Source organism: Oncorhynchus mykiss, chromosome 10 (assembly GCF_013265735.2).
Source record: "Oncorhynchus mykiss isolate Arlee chromosome 10, USDA_OmykA_1.1, whole genome shotgun sequence".
NCBI lineage: Eukaryota > Metazoa > Chordata > Actinopteri > Salmoniformes > Salmonidae > Oncorhynchus > Oncorhynchus mykiss.
The window spans coordinates 34,252,958-34,271,109 of NC_048574.1; the positions used below are offsets into that span (position 1 = coordinate 34,252,958).

The following is an 18,152-nucleotide window of genomic DNA, read 5'->3' on the forward strand; positions in this document are numbered from 1 at the left end:
GGCAGCGCTGGAGAGGAGGAAGGCTCTGGTAGCGCCGGAGAGGCGGGAGACTCCGGCAGCGCTGGAGAGGAGAGAGCCCCTGCAAGGATGGGCCGGAGAGACAGCCTGGTACGGGGAGCTGCCACCGGAGGGCTGGTGCGTGGAGGTGGTGACGGATAGACCGGGCCGTGCAGGCGCACTGGAGCTCTTGAGCACCGAGCCTGCCCAACCTTACCCGGTTGAATGGTCCCGGTCGCCCTGCCAGTGCGGCGAGGTGGAATAGCCCGCACTGGGCTATGCAGGCGAACCGGGGACACCGTGCGCAAGGCTGGTGACATGTAAGCCGGCCCAAGGAGACGCACTGGAGACCAGATGCGTAGAGCCGGCTTCATGGCACTTGGCTCGATGCCCACTCTAGCCCGGCCGATACGCGGAGCTGGAATGTACCGCACCGGGCTGTGCACCCGCACTGGGGACACCGTGCGCTCCACAGCATAACACGGTGCCTGCCCGGTCTCTCTAGCCCCCCGGTAACCACAGGAAGTTGGCTCAGGTCTCCTACCTGGCGTAGCCATACTCCCTGTTAGCCCCCCCCCAAGAAATTTTTGGGGCTGACTCCCGGGCTTCCTTGCCAACCGTGTTCTCTCATATCGCCGGCTCCTCTCTCCGGCTGCCTCTGCTCTCCTCGCTGCCTCCACCTGTTCCCATGGAAGGCGATCCTTTCCCGCCAGGATCTCCTCCCATGTGTAGCAACCCTTGCCGTCCAACACATCATCCCAAGTCCATTCCTCCTTGTGCCGCTGTTGCCCGTTACCACGCCGCTTGGTCCTGTTGCGGTGGGTGATTCTGTAACGGCATTCGTCTGTAGGAGGAGGAGAAGCGGACCAAAGCGCAGCGTGGTGGTTATTCATATTTTAATAAATCACTACACATGAATAAACTAACGAAAACAAGAAATGTGAGAACGCAAAACAGTCCTATCCTGTGACGACAAACACAGTGACAGGAACAATCACCCACAAACACACAGTGAAACCCAGGCTACCTAAGTATGATTCTCAATCAGAGACAACTAATGACACCTGCCTCTGATTGAGAACCATACTAGGCCGAAAACATAGAAATGCCCCAAAACATAGAAAAACAAACATAGACTGCCCACCCAACTCACGCCCTGACCATACAAACTACATACAAAACAAAGGAAATAGAGGTCAGAACGTGACAGCATCAAGCTTACTGACCCACTTCACTCCAGCAAACTGCGACATTATCTCTGCTCTGGTTGGCAACTTGAAATGCTCTCTCTTGATTGCTTCGTTGAGATCTCTCGGGTCTAGACATTTCCTGAGACCGCTGTCCTTTTTCACCACGATAACCAGTGAACTTACCCAGTCTGTAGGTTCATCCATTATTGTGATGACGTCCATCTTTTCCATGGTTCCCAGTTCCTCTTTGAGCTTTTTCCTGCAATGCATGCACAACTGGAGTAATTTTGTCATCAGTACATATTTTGTGTTCACCTGTTAAACATCCAAGACCCTCAAACACATCCTCATACTCAGCCAGTAGCGATTCTTGGTCATTTTCAGTCTGTGACGTTACTACATACACTCTTTTCAACAAATTGAGCTTTTCACATGCATTGATTCCTAGAATAGGCTGTAACCTCTTTTCCACAACCAACAGCTGTGCTCTGAACTGTTTTCCTTTGTGCTGTAAAGTTACTATGCAGCTCCCTTTGACTGGTACGTTCTCCCCAGTATAACCAGTAACCTTAATTTTCACCGGGTGTATTTTGCTCTTCGCTTTCAGTGTTTTGTAGTCATCCAGCGACAACAGGTTTACCTGTGCTCCAGTATCAAGCTTGAATAGTATTATAGTTTCATTCACAGTCAATGGCACAATCCATTCAGCATTTACTGCATTGCATATTTCCACAGAATCAACAAAGAATTCTTCAACATCCTCGACTGTGTGAACCTTTTTCTTTGTAGCCTCAGCTTTGCAGCATTTTGAGAAATTATTATTTTTCCCACAGTTGTTACATGATTTGCTATATGCCAGGCATGTTTTTGGCTTGTGTATAAATCCATATTTTCCACATGTAGTATTTTGATTTCTCTCTTTTGCTTGTTTTTGTTTTGTAAGGCGTTGTGTGTGTGGTGCTCCTCTCTTTTTATTGCATGCACTGATGTCTCATCCCTGCACAGCTCTTTAGTTTGTGCTCTGGTGGTTTCAGCTGCCCGACACATATTCACTGCTTTATCCAAAGTTAAATCTTGCTCACACAGCAATCTCTAATTGAGTCCATTATCAAGTATGTCACAGACTATCCTGTCTTTCACTAGTGAGTCTTTCAGATTTTCAAATTCACACGTTTTGCTCAGTGTGTTCAGCTCAGCTCAAATACTGGTCAAAACTGACTCCCTGATTCTGATCATGAGAGAAAAACTTGTATCTCTCAAACGTGACGTTCTGGCTTGGTACAAAGTACTCTTCAAATTTAGCCATTAGCACAGTGATAGATGAAAATTGTCTGTTAATTGAATGATTAGAATATTCCGCCCTGAAACATATAATTGTATGGAATTGATTAGAATGTATAAAATCATAATCAATAAATGTGTAGTCCTAGTCAGAATTAGGGTAAAACAATATGCCTTTATGGTATTCTAAACACAGACTGTCTGAGCTTGGTGCCGACCTGACTAGAGACTTGGGAGAGAACGGGAGTACGTCTCAAGGACAAAGTCACTATCTCTGTCGGCTGGGAAGTGAGACAGACAGTGTGTGCGTAGCAGGACATGTGTATGCGTATGTTTGTGTGTACGTGTGTGTGTGTATGTGTGTGCGTATGTTTGTGTGTATGTGTGGGCGTGAGAAGTCAGTATAAAATGAATTAATTTGTATTCTTGACTTCAGAACATTCCCGTGAATAAACATTTAACTTTGGTAGACTGGGCCTCTGTCTGTTTTCATTTCTATCAGTATCTTACAAATCCTGATATAACAGACTGAGGGTAACCTAATTGAATTGGTAAATGAACAGGAGTACAGATACAGGAGTACAGCCGGATCTCAAAATCTGCCTCTGTTGTCCTAAGGAACTGCTGAGAACCGTGCACGGACGGATCCAGGATCCGTAAGGTAAAGACCTGACACCTGAATTGAGGGTTTAATTCAGGCCAGTGGGTGAACTGGTGCACGACAGAGGTGGTGACGAGATCCAAACTACATTGCTTTTCCCAGTCTACGAGACGAGGTCAGTAAATCTTTATTCACGCATTTGGGGAATTGACGCTTGGGCTACATTCAGAAATATTTGATTGCTTTTGTGTAGTTTGGGTGTTGATTTTAAATTCCTTAGCAGGGCATTCTTACCCGGTGACCTGTCTTTAGAATTTTTTGTAGAGAAAAATGTTTTAAAGGTAACCAAGTATTCTATGCAAATGGAAGGTAGGAATTGGGTGTAGAGCCACCTAGGTAGCAGTAGTGGGTCTGTGACGACACCGGGTATCTGCAGTACCAAACTAAACTGAAGAATATTCGATTTTATTATATTAGAAGGTCCGTAAATGACGCGAGGTACTAGTGACACCAAGACTTTCTGTGGACACTACACTTCCTGTATAAACTAAAGAAGAGAGATAGAAACCTAATATAGCGGAGTGAGATACGAGATATTAACGTCAAATGTATATACCCCCTCAAGCTGATACCACAACGGCCCTCAAGGAACTTCACTGGACTTTATGCAAACTGGAAAACATATATCCTAAGGCTGCATTTAACATATATCCTAAGGCTGCATTTATTGTAGCAGGGGATTTTAACAAAGCAGATTTGAGGAAAAGGCTTCCTAAATTCTATCAGCATATTGATTGTAGCACTCGCGCTGGAAAAACACTCGACCATTGCTACTCCATACAAGGCCCTCCCCCGCCCTCTTTTCGGCAAATCTGACCACGACTCCATTTTGCTCCTCCCTTCCTACAGGCAGAAACTTTAACAGGAAGTAACGATTATTCACCACTGGTCTGACCAATTGGAATCCATGCTTCAATGTTGTTTTGATCACTCGGACTGGGATATTTTCCGGGTAGCTTCGGAGAATAATATTGATGTATACACCGAGACGGTTACTGAGTTTATCAAACAGTGCATAGGATATGTTCTACCTACTGTGACTATTAAAACCTATCTTAACCAGAAATTGATGGATAGATGGCAGCATTCGCGCTAAACTGAAAGCGTGAACCACCGCATTTAACCATGTCAAGGGGACTGGGAATATGGCAGAATACAAACAGAGTGGTCATTCCCTCCGCAAGGAAATCAAACAGGCGAAACGTCAGTAAAGAGACAAAGTGGAGTCGCAATTCAATGGCTCAGACATGAGACGTATGTGGCAGGGTCTACAAAAGGAAAACCAGCTACGTCGCTGACACCGACGCCTTGCTCCCATACAGCTAAACGCGTTCTTTGCCTGCTTTGAGGATAACACAGTGCCACTGTGCTACAAAGGACTGTGGGCTCTCCTTCTCCGTGGCCGACGTGAGTAAGACATTTAAACGTGTTAACCCTCTCAAGGCTGCCGGCCCAGACGGCACCCCTAGCCGCATCCTCAGAGCATGCGCAGACCAGCTGTTTGGTGTGTTTACAGACATATTTAATCTCTCCCTATCCCAGTGTGCTGTCCCCACATGCTTCAAGATGGCCACCATTGTCCATGTTCCCAAGAATGCAAAGGTAACTGAACTAAATGACTATCGCCTTCTGTCATCATTAAGTGCTTTGAGAGACTAGTCAAGGATCAGATCACCTTCACCTTACCTGTCACCCTAGACCCACTCCAATTTTCTTACTGACCTAATAGGTCCACAGACAATGCAATCACTGTCACACTGCACACTGCCCTATCCGATCTGGACAAGAGGAATACCTGTGTAAGAATGCTGTTAATTTGACAACAGCTCAGCATTCAACACCATAGTACTCTCCAAGCTCATCATTAAGCTTGAGGCCTTGTGTCTGAACCCTGCCCTGTGCAATTAGGTCCTGGACTTCCTGATTGGCCGTCCCCAGGTGGTGAAGGTAGGAAACAACACCTCCACTTCGCTGATCCTCAACACTGAGGCCCCGCAAGGGTGCCTGCTCAGCCCCCTCCTGTAGACCGTGTTCACCCATGACTGCATTCCTCCAACTAAATAGTTGAGTTTGCAGATGACACAACAGTAGTAGGCTTGATTACCAACAACGACGAGACAGCTTACGGGGAGGAGGTGATGGCCCTGGGAGTGTGGTGTCAGGAAAATAACCTCTCACTCAACGTCAACAAAACAAAAAAGATGATCGTGGACTTCAGGAAACACCCCCCGATCCACATCGACAGGACACCAGTGGAGAAGGTGGAAAGTTTTAAGTTCCTCGGCATACACATCACCAACAAACTTAAATGGTCCACCCACATAGAGGTTGAGTAAATTGTCACATAAAATCTTCACAAACTTTTACAGATGCACAATTGAGAGCATCCTGTCGGCTGTATAACCACCTTGTACGGCAACTGCACCGCCCACAACCGCAGGGCTCTCCAGAGGGTAGTGAGGTCTGCACAATGCATCACCGGGGGCAAACTTCCTGCTCTCCAGGACACCTACAGCACCCATGTCATAGGGAGACCAGAAAGATCATCAAGGACAACAACCACCCAAGCCACTGCCTGTTCACCTTGCCATCATTCCGACCTCGAGGTCAGTACAGGTGCATCAAAGCTGGGACCGAGAGACTGAAAAACAGCTTCTATCTCAAGGCCATCAGACTGTTAAATACTAGCATCATCACTAGCACAGAGAGGCACACACACACTTGAAGTCATTGGCCACTTTAATAAATGGAACACTAGTCACTTTAAATAATGTCTCTTTAATAATATTTACATATCTTGCATTACTCATCTCAATCAGTATGTATATGCTGTATTCTATCTACTGTATCTCAGTCTATGGCGCTCTGACATTGCCCGTCCATATATTTATATATTCTTTTTTTTTAATTCTTTTTTTTTACCCCTTTTTCTCCCCAATTTCGTGGTATCCAATTGTTGTAGTTGCTACTATCTTGTCTCATTGCTACAACTCCCGTACGGGCTCGGGAGAGACGAAGGCTGAATGTCATGCGTCCTCCGATACACAACCCAACCAGCCGTACTGCTTCTTAACACAGCAGGCATCCAACCCGGAAGCCAGCCACACGTGTCGGAGGCTACACCGTGCACCTGGCAACCTTGGCTAGCGCGCACTGCGCCCGGCCCGCCACAGGAGTCGCTGGTGCGCGATGAGACAAGGAGATCCCTACCGACCAATCCCTCCCTAACCCGGACGACGCTAGGCCAATTGTGCGTCGCCCCACGGACCTCCCGGTCGCGGCCGGTTACGACAGAGCCTGGGTGCGAACCCAGGGACTCTGATGGCACAGCTGGCGCTGCAGTACAGCGCCCTTAACCACTGCGCCACCCGGGAGGCCCTGGATATTTATATATTCTTAATACCATTCCCCTACTTAGATTTGTGTGTATTAGGTATTTGTTGTGACATTTTTAGGTATTACTTGTCAGATATTACTGCACTGTTGAAGCTAGAAACACAAGCATTTCGCTACACCTGCATTAACATCTGCTAAACAGGTGTATAACAAATCAAATTAGACTTGATTTGATTTAATATTATGTAAAACTTTTTTAAAAATGTAAAGTTTTTGCAATGGTCTGAGGATCTCTAAGACAAGGTATAATGTATATTGCTTGAACAACTATGGAATATTATGATAAACCGAAAAAAAATATGCCCATGAACGAAATATACAGACTTATTTGGAAATCATAGAACATTGTGCAACATTGAGGGAATGTTCTGTGCAACTTATATGAATATCACAAGAATATTCTGGCAACATCCACAGACAACTCCCATAACTTAATTAAATGTTCTGGAAACCTGTAGCCCTTTCCTGCAGTCTAATGAGTGGTCTCAATGTTGGAATGTTATTAATATTTTTCATAATTAATTGTTTTAATTAATATATTTCATAATTAATACACCTCACAATGTTCCCACCAGACGGTTCCCTCAACCTAATGAAACATTCTGATAACCTTTAAAGAACAGATTACATGTGTTCTAGGAACGTTTCTGCAACACCAGGTGAATGTTTTTTTACAAACATTCTATAATCATCAGCACGACAGGACAGTTTTATGGTATGAGAACATTTTCCGTGACTTAACGAATGATGTGGAAACTTCAAAGAACAAATTTGGGTTTACTGGAAATGCTCCGTTAAATGAGTTAACAATTTTTTTGTAAATTTGATGCGAACTCCCCGTTTTTTTCCGTAGCGCTCATAAGCTTCCATGAATTTCAAAAGAAAGCTTGACCTGGGCCTGAGCATCAGACTCCAGGGCCCTTTCTTGCAGAGTTGTGTCAATGACGTGGTCAGTTTACAATTGGCTAACATTTATCATGTGGTATGTGCAGGCTGAAACATGGTGTGTTCAGAAGCAATCATAAACTTGAACATTTGAAAAAAGCATGGTAACAAACTTTAACCATCAGCTGTCAGAGCAGCGTACCGATTACTGCACCTGTACACAGCCCATCTGTAAATAGCCCACCCAACTACCTGATCCCCATACTATTTATTTTTTGCTCCTTTGCACCCCATCATCTGCAGTGATAATGCTAAATTGTAATTTTTTCGCCACTATGGCCTATTTATTGCCTTACCTCCCTAATCTTACTACATTTGCACACACTGTACATATAATTTTCTATTGTGTTATTGACTGTATGTTTGTTTATCCCATGTGTAACTCTGTGGTGTTGTTTTTTTGTCACACTGCTTTGCTTTATCTTGGCCAGGTTGCAGTTGTAAATGAGAACCTGTTCTTAACTGGCCTACCTAGTTAAATAACGTTTTTTTTTAAAATGGTTACATGTTCTTAATTAACAGAGTACTATGAATTAATACAATCAATTACAATACTTGTTACACTGTAATTTGATATGTAATTACACACTGTAATAACAAACCCTTAAAATCAAGAGGTACAGCTGTTTTATTAACCCCATCAACTACTTTGATTAAGCTAACTTCTCACTGTTGAATTAACTGCCATGGACATTTCTGAAATGTTAGATTATAATACTGGGGGTGCACATTCTAAGAATGAGACAATTAGCTAACAATGTTACTTAAGTTCCCTTGATAAACCATTTACAAACAGTTTGTAAAGAGTTTACTCACCATCATTATTCCTACATTTGAAAATGTCAATAAGAAATCTGTAAATAGCATTAATTCGTCTGGCATGGACTCTTCAAGGTGTTGAAAGCATTCCACAGGAATGCTGGCCTATGTTGACTCCAATTCTTCCCACAGTTGTGTCAAGTTGGCTGGATGTCCTTTGGGTGGTGAACCATTCTTGATACACACGGGAAACTGTTGAGTGTGAAAACCCCAGCAGCGTTGCAATTCTTGACACAAACTGGTGCGCCTGGGACCTACTACCATACCCCATTCAAAGGCTCTTAAGTGTTTTGTCTTGCACATTCGCCCTCTGAATGGCACATATACATACAATCCATGTCTGAAGGGCTTAAAAATCCTTCTTTGACCTCTCCTCCCCTTCATCTACACTGATTTAATTGGATTAAAGTGACATCAACAAGGAATCATAGCGTTCACCAGGATTCACCTGGTCAGTATCTGTCATGGTAAGAGCAGGTGTTCTTAATGTTTTATATACTCAATGTATGTCATGAATGGGATATAAGGACGCAGGCCTCGTTATTGTCCCTAGAATTTCGAAGCAAACAGCTGGAGGCAGGGCTTTCTCCGATAGAGCTCCATTTTTTATGGAACGGTCTACCTATCCATGTGAGAAACATAGACTCGGTCTCGACCTTTAAGTCTTCATTGAAGACTCATCTCTTCAATAGGTCATATGATTGAGTGTAGTGTCGCCCAGGGGTGCGAAGGTGAATGGAAAGGCATTGGAGCGACGAACCGCCCTTGCTGTCTCTGCCTGGCCGGTTCCCCTCTCTCCACTGGGATTCTCTTCCTCTAAACCTATGACGGGGGCTGAGTCACTGGCTTACTAGTGCTCTTCCATGCCATCCCTAGGAGGGGTACGTCACTTGAGTGGGTTGAGTCACTGACGTGATTTTCCTGTCCAGGTTGGAACCCCCTAGAGTTCGTGCCATGGGGGAGATCTTCCTGGGCTATACTCAGCCTTGTCTTAGGTTTTGTGGTTTTGTGGATATCCCTCTGGTGGTGTGGGACTACCTGGACTGATGACTCCTTGCTGTCCCCAGTCCACCTGGTCGTGCTGCTGCTCCAGTTTCAACTGTTCTGCCTGCGGCTATGGAACCCTGACCTGTTCACCGAACGTGCTACCTTGTACCAGACCTGCTGTTTTTGACTCTCTCTCTCTACCTCACCTGCTGTCTCGAACTCTGAATGCTTGGCTATGAAAAGCCAACTGACATTTACTCCTGAAGTGCTGACCTTTTGCACCCTCTGTTGCACCCTCTACAACCACTATGATTATTATTATTTGACACTGCTGGTCACCTATGAACATATGAACATCTTGGTCATGTACTGTTGTACTCTCCACCTGGCACAACCAGAAGAGGACTGGCCACCCCTCAGAGCCTGGTTCCTCTCTAGGTTTCTTCCTAGGTTCTTGCCTTTCGAGGGAGTTTTTCCTAGCCACCATGCTTCTACAGCTGCATTGCTTGCTGTTTGGGGTTTTAGGCTGGGTTTCTGCATCACACTTTGTGGCATCAGCTGATGTAAGAAGGGCTTTATAAATAAATTTGATTGATTGATATTAATTAATTGTTAATGAGTGCATTTGTAAATGTGGGTACATGCTCTTACTAATACTTTGGGGGGCTATTAGCCCATACAAATGCATTGAATGACATATTCACTACAGATTCACCTCCCCAAAAATCGAAAGGAAGTTTGTTCTGAGGTGTCTGTCCTATATCTGAGAGATACATGAAATATCAGGAAACAATTGTTTTTTTCTACATGTATGTAACCCCTCATTTCTGGTACTAAGCTGTCTCCATATACAGTATACTTCCATTTTTTTAAATCAACTGGTCCTGGGGAACCTTTGGACAAGTCTTGTGAGACCTGTGGGCATCCTAGAGCAAAACCGACATGTACGTGTTCGTGAGAGTCTCACCTTTCCACAAAGGGGTCATTAGTGTGTAGCCTAAACTGTTCGGACACTACAGACAGAAGTTGGCAGATTAGCTGTATCGACTTCAGACGAGTCCAAGGGTTGTAGAGCAAAACGGAGAACACCGTAGTTTTTGTGAGAGTTTCATCATTCCATAGAGGGTCATAATAGCTTGTAGGTCAAACCATTCGGACGCTATAAATGATTTTGTGAGAAGAAAGATTTTCGGGTTGTCTGATGGTCTAAGAAACACCGCTCTAGCTCTGTCAACTTTCACCACAGATACGGATGTGCAACATACAGTAGGTGGATGCAGTGGATTGAGGTGCAGCCAATGCAAAACAACTGATGTCTCTAGCTTAAACTGACAGATTTTTATGGAGATACTCTACCTACATGTACATATTACCTCAATTACCTCAACTAACCGGTGCTTCCGCACATTGACTCTGTACCAGTATCCCCTGTATATAGCCTTGCTATTGTTATTTTTCTGCTGCTGTTTAATTATTAGTTATTTTTATTTTCTATTTTTAAACATGTATTTTTCTTAAAACTTCTTTAAGCATTTTTGGTTAAGGGCTTGTAGGTAAGCATTTCACTGTAATACCTGCTGTATTCGGCACGTGTGACAATTTTTTTTATTTGATATTATTATTATGTTAATTCAATTTCTGCGGGGGTGTGGACATTATGGGATTGACAAACTATTTTGCAGATCCTATTCTAAAGTGTGCACTATATACACTTTATAAACATTTATAAATTACTTCTTACTCCCCAAAAGCTGGCCACATTAGTAGACAGTACCTGATTCTCCACCAATGGCAAAACGTAAACTAAAACATGTAATTTTCAAGGACATTCAGAGACTTGGCTGTGTGTTTAGGGTCGTTGTCTTGCTGGAAGGTGAACCTTCGCCCCAGTCTTAGGTCCTCAGTGCTCTGTAGCAGTTTTTCATCAAGGATCTCTCTGTACTTTTCTCCGTTCATCTTTCCTTCGATCCTAACTAGTCTCCCTGTCAAGGGTGTGCGTACTGGTAACTGGTAGCGAAGTCAGGTGCAGGAGAGCAGAGGGTTGTGAACAGACGCACACTTTATTGAGGCAGGAGAAACCAACAGACGGACGCAACTGCGTCAAAACCTCCAGCCAATTGGCAAAAGTGCAAAAACGCACAAACAGTCACAAAATGTAAGTTTAACAAATAAACATACCTCGTAAACAACACGGAATATAAGAACACCAGTCAGGTCACAAAATAACACGTAACACAAACAATATCACACAAAGACATGAGGGGGAACAGAGGAATAAATACATGTAGTGTGATTGGGAAATGTAAACCAGGTGTGCAGGGAACAAGACAAAGAAATGGATCAATGAAACATGGAGCGGCGATGGCTAGAAAGCCAGAGCCAGAGCCGCCCGAACAAGGAGAGGAGCCGACCACCATGGTTAACTGTAGGGATGGTGCCAAGTTTCCTCCAGACATGACGCTTGGCATTCAGGCCAAAGAGTTCAATCTTAATTTCACCAGACCAGAGAATCTTGTCCATTAGGTACCTTTTGACAAACTCCAAGCGGCTGTCATGTGCCTTTAACTGAGGAGTGGCTTCCGTTTGGCCATGTTTCATTGATCCATTTGTTTTGTCTTGTTCCCTGCACACCTGGTTTACGTTCCACAATCACACTGCATGTATTTATTTATCTGTTCCCCCTCATGTCTTTGTGTTTTTGTGTTTTTTTATTCATTTGCAAAAAATTCTAAAAACCTGTTTTCGCTTTGTCATTATGGGGTATTGTGTGTAGATTGATGAATAACATTTTGTATTAAATCCATTTTAGAATAAGGCTGTAATGTAACAAAATGTGGAAAAAGGGAGGGGTCTGAATACTTTCCAAATGCACTGTACCTCACCTCTTTACCTCACACATACAATTACCTGTAAGGTCCCTCAGTCAAGTAGTGGATTTCAAACACAGATTCAACCACAATGATCAGGGAGGTTTTCCAATGCCATGCAAAGAAGGGCACCTATTGCTAGATGACAAAAAAAATAAAAAGCAGACATTGAACATCACTTTGAGCATGGTGAAGTTATTAATTACACTTTGGTGTATTAATACACCCAGTCACTCCAAAGATATAGGTCTCCTTTATAACTCAGTTGCCGGAGAGGAAGGAAACCACTCAGGGATTTCAGCATGAGGCCAATGATGACTCAAAAACAGATATAGAGTACAATATCTGTGATAGGACAAAATTGAGGATGATCAACAATATTGTAGTTGCTCCACAATACTAACCTAATTGACAGAGTGAAAAGAATGAAGCCTGTACAGAATACAAATATTCCAAAATATGCATCCTGTTTTCAACAGGGCACTAAAGTAATACTGCAAAAAATGTGACAAAGCAATTCACTTTTTGTCCTAAATACCAAGTGTTATGTTTGGGGCAAATCCAATCAACACATTACTGAGTACCACTCTCCATATTTCCAAGCATAGTGGTGGCTGCATCATGTTATGGTTATATTTGTCATCGTTAAGGACTGAGGAGTTTTTCAGGATGAAAAATAAATGGAATGGAGCTAAGCACAGGCAAATTCTTAGAGGAAAACCTGGTTCAGTCTTCTTTCCAACAGACACTGAGAGATGAATGCACCTTTCAGCAGGATCATAACCTAAAACACAAGGCCAAATCTACACTGGAGTTTCTTACCAAGAAGACAGTGAATGTTCCTGAGTGGCAGAGTTACCATTTTGACTTAAATCTACTTGAAAATCTATGGCAAGATTTGAAAAGGTTGTCTAGCAATAATCAACAACCAATTTGACAGAGCTTGAAGACTTTTGAAAAGAGTAATGTGCAAATATTGCACAATCCAGGTGTGGAAAGCTCTTACCCGGATAGACTCACAGCTGTAATCAAATCAAATTATATTTGTCATGTGTGCCAAATACAACTGGTGTAGACCTTACAGTGAAATGGTGACTTACAAGCCCTTAACCACCAATGCAGTTAAGAAAATACCCCCCAAAAAGTAAGAGATAAGAAGAACAAATAATTAAAGAGCAGCAGTAAATAACAATAGCAGGGCTATATACAGTGGATAATGATACAGAGTCAATGTGCGGGGGCACCGGTGTCGTGGTAATCGAGGTAATCACTGCCTCTGGTGCTTCTGCAAAGTATTGGGTTTGAATGCTTATCTAAATGAGATATTTCTGTATTTCATTTTCAAAGAATTTCCAGAAATTTCTAAAAACATGTTTTCACTTTGTGATTATGGGATATTGTGTAGATTCAGGCTGTAACACAACAAAATGTGAAATAACTCAAGGGGTATGAATACTTTCTGAAGGCACTGTATAGACGTCTATGTTGGGGTCAAAGGTAAGCCGGATCGGACCTGAAGTCTGTGGATGTTGAAATCAAGGCCTGTCCAGACTTGACAAAATCTGAACCAAACATATACAGTATTCATACCCATTGACTTTTTCCACATTTTGTTGTGTTACAAATTGGTATTAAAATGTATTGAATTGTCTTTTTTTAATGAATGAAAATTAAACTGTAAGATATCTTCATTTGATTCCCATCTCCCATCTCCACAGAGGATTCAACCCCCTGAGTCATGTTAGAATCACCTTTGGTAGCGATTACAGCTGAGCCTTTTGGGGTAAATCTCCTAGAGCTTTGCACACTTTGATTGTATAATATTTGCAGATTATTCTTTTTTAAACTCCTCAAGCTCTGTCAAGTTGGTTGTTGATCACTGCTAGACAGCCATTTTCAAGCTGATTTAAATTAAGTAAAAACTCTAACTAATTAATTACAGCACCATGCTCAAAGGGATATTCAGTGTCTGCTTTTTTCAACCAATCTGCCAATAGGGGCCAGTCTTTGCAGAGCATTGGAAAACCTCCCTGGTCTTTGTGGTTGAATCTGTGTTTGAAATTCACTGCTCGACAGCGGGACCTTACAGATGATTATATGTGTGGGGTACAAAGATGAGGTTGTCATTAAAAAATCATGTTAAACAGTATTATTGCACACAGAGTGAGTCCCAATGTTTACTCCTGAACTTATTTAGGCTTGCAATAACAAAGGGATTGAATACTTATTGACTCAAGACATTTCACTTTTTCATTTGTAAAAAATATTGAAAAACATAACTCCGCTTTGACATTATGGGGTATTGTGTGTAGACCATTGACCCAAAAATCTTAATTTAATAAATTTTTAATTCAGGCTGTAACACAACAAAATTTGGAAAAAGTGATGTGAATACTTTCAGAAGGCATTGTACTAACTGCAGTTCTATGAACTAAGTAGCTCATACAGTGGATTGAAAATCTGTCTAGAATATCACTTATATGCCGATGCGCCTATGCTTTTCAACTGTCTTCCAATTATGATTCTACTCCGACTACTGATTGGATTTGTCAAAGTGTATATATCAATATACATGAGTGAGGTTGTGGACAGGCTGATTTGATAGATTAGTGTTAATGGCAAGGAGAAAACTTGGCCTCAGCAAATCCCACTGCTACTTTGACAGATTTAATTTGCTAACCCTTGTTAATAACCTCTACGAGATCGGTGTTCCTCCACCGGGATGGTTGAGCTAACGTGCGCTAATGTGATTAGCTTGATGGTGTAAGTAACAAGAACATTTCCCAGGACATAGACATGTCTTATATGGGCAGAAAGCTCAAATTCTTGTTAATCTAACTGCACTGTCCAATTTACAGTAGCTATTACCGTCACTGGTGTAGAGAGGAGTAGGCAGGAGGCAGTCGCAGGTTTAGAACTTCTGAATTTCTTAAGCACCAGAGATCAAAGAGGGACGTGACCCAAACGTTGTTGTGCTCAAAATGTATCTTCATGAACAAAAAGGCACAGGGCGAACACAAAGTGTAAAATATACAGTGCACAGGAAATAGTAGGAGAGATTCCTCTCAGGAATTCAAGTAACATTTAGAATGACCAACAAAGTAAAATGGCAGAGGGAGTATGTATACATATACAGTGATAGAGTGGGGGATGTAACCAGGTGTGTGTAATGATGATGAGAGTCCGGGGTTGATGAGTAAAGGGCGTTTGCCAGCAGTAGGTTCGGCAGCAGCTAGAAGGCCGACGACCCCGAACACCTGAGCTGGACAGCGAAGGCTGGTGTGACAATTAGTGAAAACATTCCATGCTTTTGTTTGAGGAGAGTGCACAACCACAAAAAAAAATTTGCACAGCAACTGGTTTGATACATTCACCTCTGAAGGTACTCACATTCAATAATCTTGCTCTGATTGGTCATTCTGAGTGTCCCAGAGATAAAATGTAGCATAGTTTTGTTTGATCAAATAAATGTTTATATCAAATGTGGGAACTGGGTTTTAAAGTTTGAACCCCTTGTTACACGGTGCGGAGCAGGTGATCCCAAATGCAGACTTAGACGAGGAGACAAGGATAGGTAACCAATGTATTTATTGAAAAGCGGGAGAGGAGATGGGGTGGAGAATCTCGGGCAGGTAGTAGGGAATCCAGACTGAGGCTGAGGGCAAGGAGATTAGGAATCGGGTAAACAGGTCTGGAGCGGAATCCAATGAAGCAGTAGAGAGACCCTAATCCCAGTAGCGGGGATCCAGGGCAGAAAAGCAGGACTGAGGAGATGAGGGACTGGAGACAGGTACCAGAGTCAGAGTAGACGGGACTGTACGTGAGTCTAGGGAAAACAGGCACAACAGGATAACAAAATCTATGCAGGAACAAACAGCTAGAAATGCTGAATGACTGAGTAGAGGCTACGATCTGGCAGCGTGGACGTGGCAGGGCTGAGTTTGTAGGGTTCTTGATTATGGAACAGGTTATAGCTGGTGGGAATCTGCTCTGCTTCCAGCACACCTGTCTCCACTCACACAATCACATAGAGAGACAGAGAGAGAGAGAGAAAGAGAGAGAGCGCACTGGGGGAGTGGTGGCAGGTTAGGGGGGTCCAGGATGAGAAGTAGAGGGCGTGGCAGGAGCAGATGTAACACCCCTGCTGTTTCTGGCGCTTCACTGGATCAGTCTGAAACTTTGCACATACACTGCTGACATCTAGTGGCCAAAATCTAAATTGCGTCTAAACATATTTTTTTTATTATGGCCTTTCTCTTGCATTTCAAAAATGATAACAAAAAAATGTATTAAACTAATTCATGTTTTTTTGTTTGTATTTTCTTTTACCAGATCTAATGTGATATATTCTCCTACATTAATTTCACATTTCCACAAACTTCAAAGTGTTTCCTTTCAAATGGTATCAGGAATATGCACATCCTTGCTTCAGGTCCTGAGCTACAGGCAGTTAGATTTGGGTATGTCATTTTAGGCAAAAATTGAAAAAAGGTGATCCTTATTAACATTGACCCTAGTTTACAAAGACAGCATTACTAGTGGGGCATTTCAATAGGGACAAACACTTTTTATTCACTTTTACACATTAAAAAGTATATTACAATCGAAGAGACATAATCTTGGACTGGAACATATTCTTTAACACTTTGTAAATCTCTTTGGACTGAAGCCCATAGATAATTGGGTTAAGACAAGGAGCAACCAGAGGAAATATAATGGACGCCACTTTCCTGTGATTTGACCACTGTGGGTACCGATGAAGAAAGACAATGATGAAACCTGTCATCAGCATGATGACGTATACAGCCAGGTGTGTGAAACAAGTGTTCAGGGCTTTGCTGTTCAGCGACTTGCTCTTACTCCGCACACACACCATGGTGATCCTAATGTATGTCAGAGACACACTCAAAATGGAGGCGATAAAAAGGAGCGCAGTGAAAAAGAGTCCGTATATGTCATTTATAAACACACTCTCACAGGAGAGCTTGAATAACGAAGCGTTGTCACAGAAAGGATTGAAAACGTTTGACCTGCAGCGTGATAAGCGGACAGAGAGACCTATAAGGACCGCCACAAAGAGAAATGCCACACCCCAGGCAAACACACACAGTTTTACCAGCATTTTGTTGTTCATGATGGTGGCGTATCGCAAAGGGTTGCAGATGGCCATATACCTGTCAAAAGCCATGATCATTAGTATTGTATGTCCGGTCGTAGCAAACATGTGACCGCAGAACGCTTGTATGGCACACTCAACATAGGTAATATATCTTTCTGCACTTGCTTTGAAAATATCACTCAGCGCTCGAGGTATGAAGGTGGTGATGCTGAGAGCATCGTTGAAAGACATGTTGCAAAGGAGGATGTACATGGGCTGGTGCAGGCTCCTCTCCATGCAGATCACCACTGCGAGGCTGATGTTGGCCACCATTGTGAAGATGTAGATAACAAGGAGGATGATGAAGGCAGGGTAGGAGGACTGGTGGGTGACGTTTAACCCCTCTAGGAGGAGAACATGCGCATTGTATGTATGGTTCTCCATCTGAGGGGCGGAGAGACCTGAAAGAGAGAAGAGAATTAATAGAAAAACACATAAGATACAGTTCCAATCAATCCAAAAATGTATTATATTTCTAATCAAATCCCGACACTGCCACCAATTTCATGTGAAACTGGAATGACTTAGTCAAAGTTAAAGAAAATGTAAATGGCTAATGAAAAAGGTGTATACATAGACGCCACTCACTTAATTTAATAAACGGCCCCTGCTACATAAACATACAGGCTTTATTCTAACATCTCATACCATTGACAGAGAGAGAGAGTGAGAAGTTATTCAACTAGATTCCTCTGTGTCCAGTTCACCCTATCTGAAACACCAGCCAGAAAAAGCAACACCACCACCTTTTATTAGGTTAGGGGTGGTATCTCTAATGCTGGGGTATGTACCGTAGGTTCGGTCACAGTACTCTGTGGGGAAACCGCTGCCAAGCAACAGGCTCTAAATTT

The 18,152-nt window shown here is 42.9% G+C and overlaps 1 protein-coding gene across 1 annotated transcript; it reads right to left on the reverse strand.

Annotated features, from left to right (window-relative positions):
• Positions 1 to 16,703: 16,703 nt before the first annotated feature.
• On the reverse strand, positions 16,704 to 17,695 carry LOC110533693 (olfactory receptor-like protein COR4). Its single transcript, XM_021618148.2, has one exon. It carries the CDS (start codon positions 17,683 to 17,685, stop codon positions 16,741 to 16,743), a length of 945 nt encoding a protein of 314 aa, XP_021473823.2. The 5' UTR covers positions 17,686 to 17,695; the 3' UTR covers positions 16,704 to 16,740.
• Positions 17,696 to 18,152: the final 457 nt, after the last annotated feature.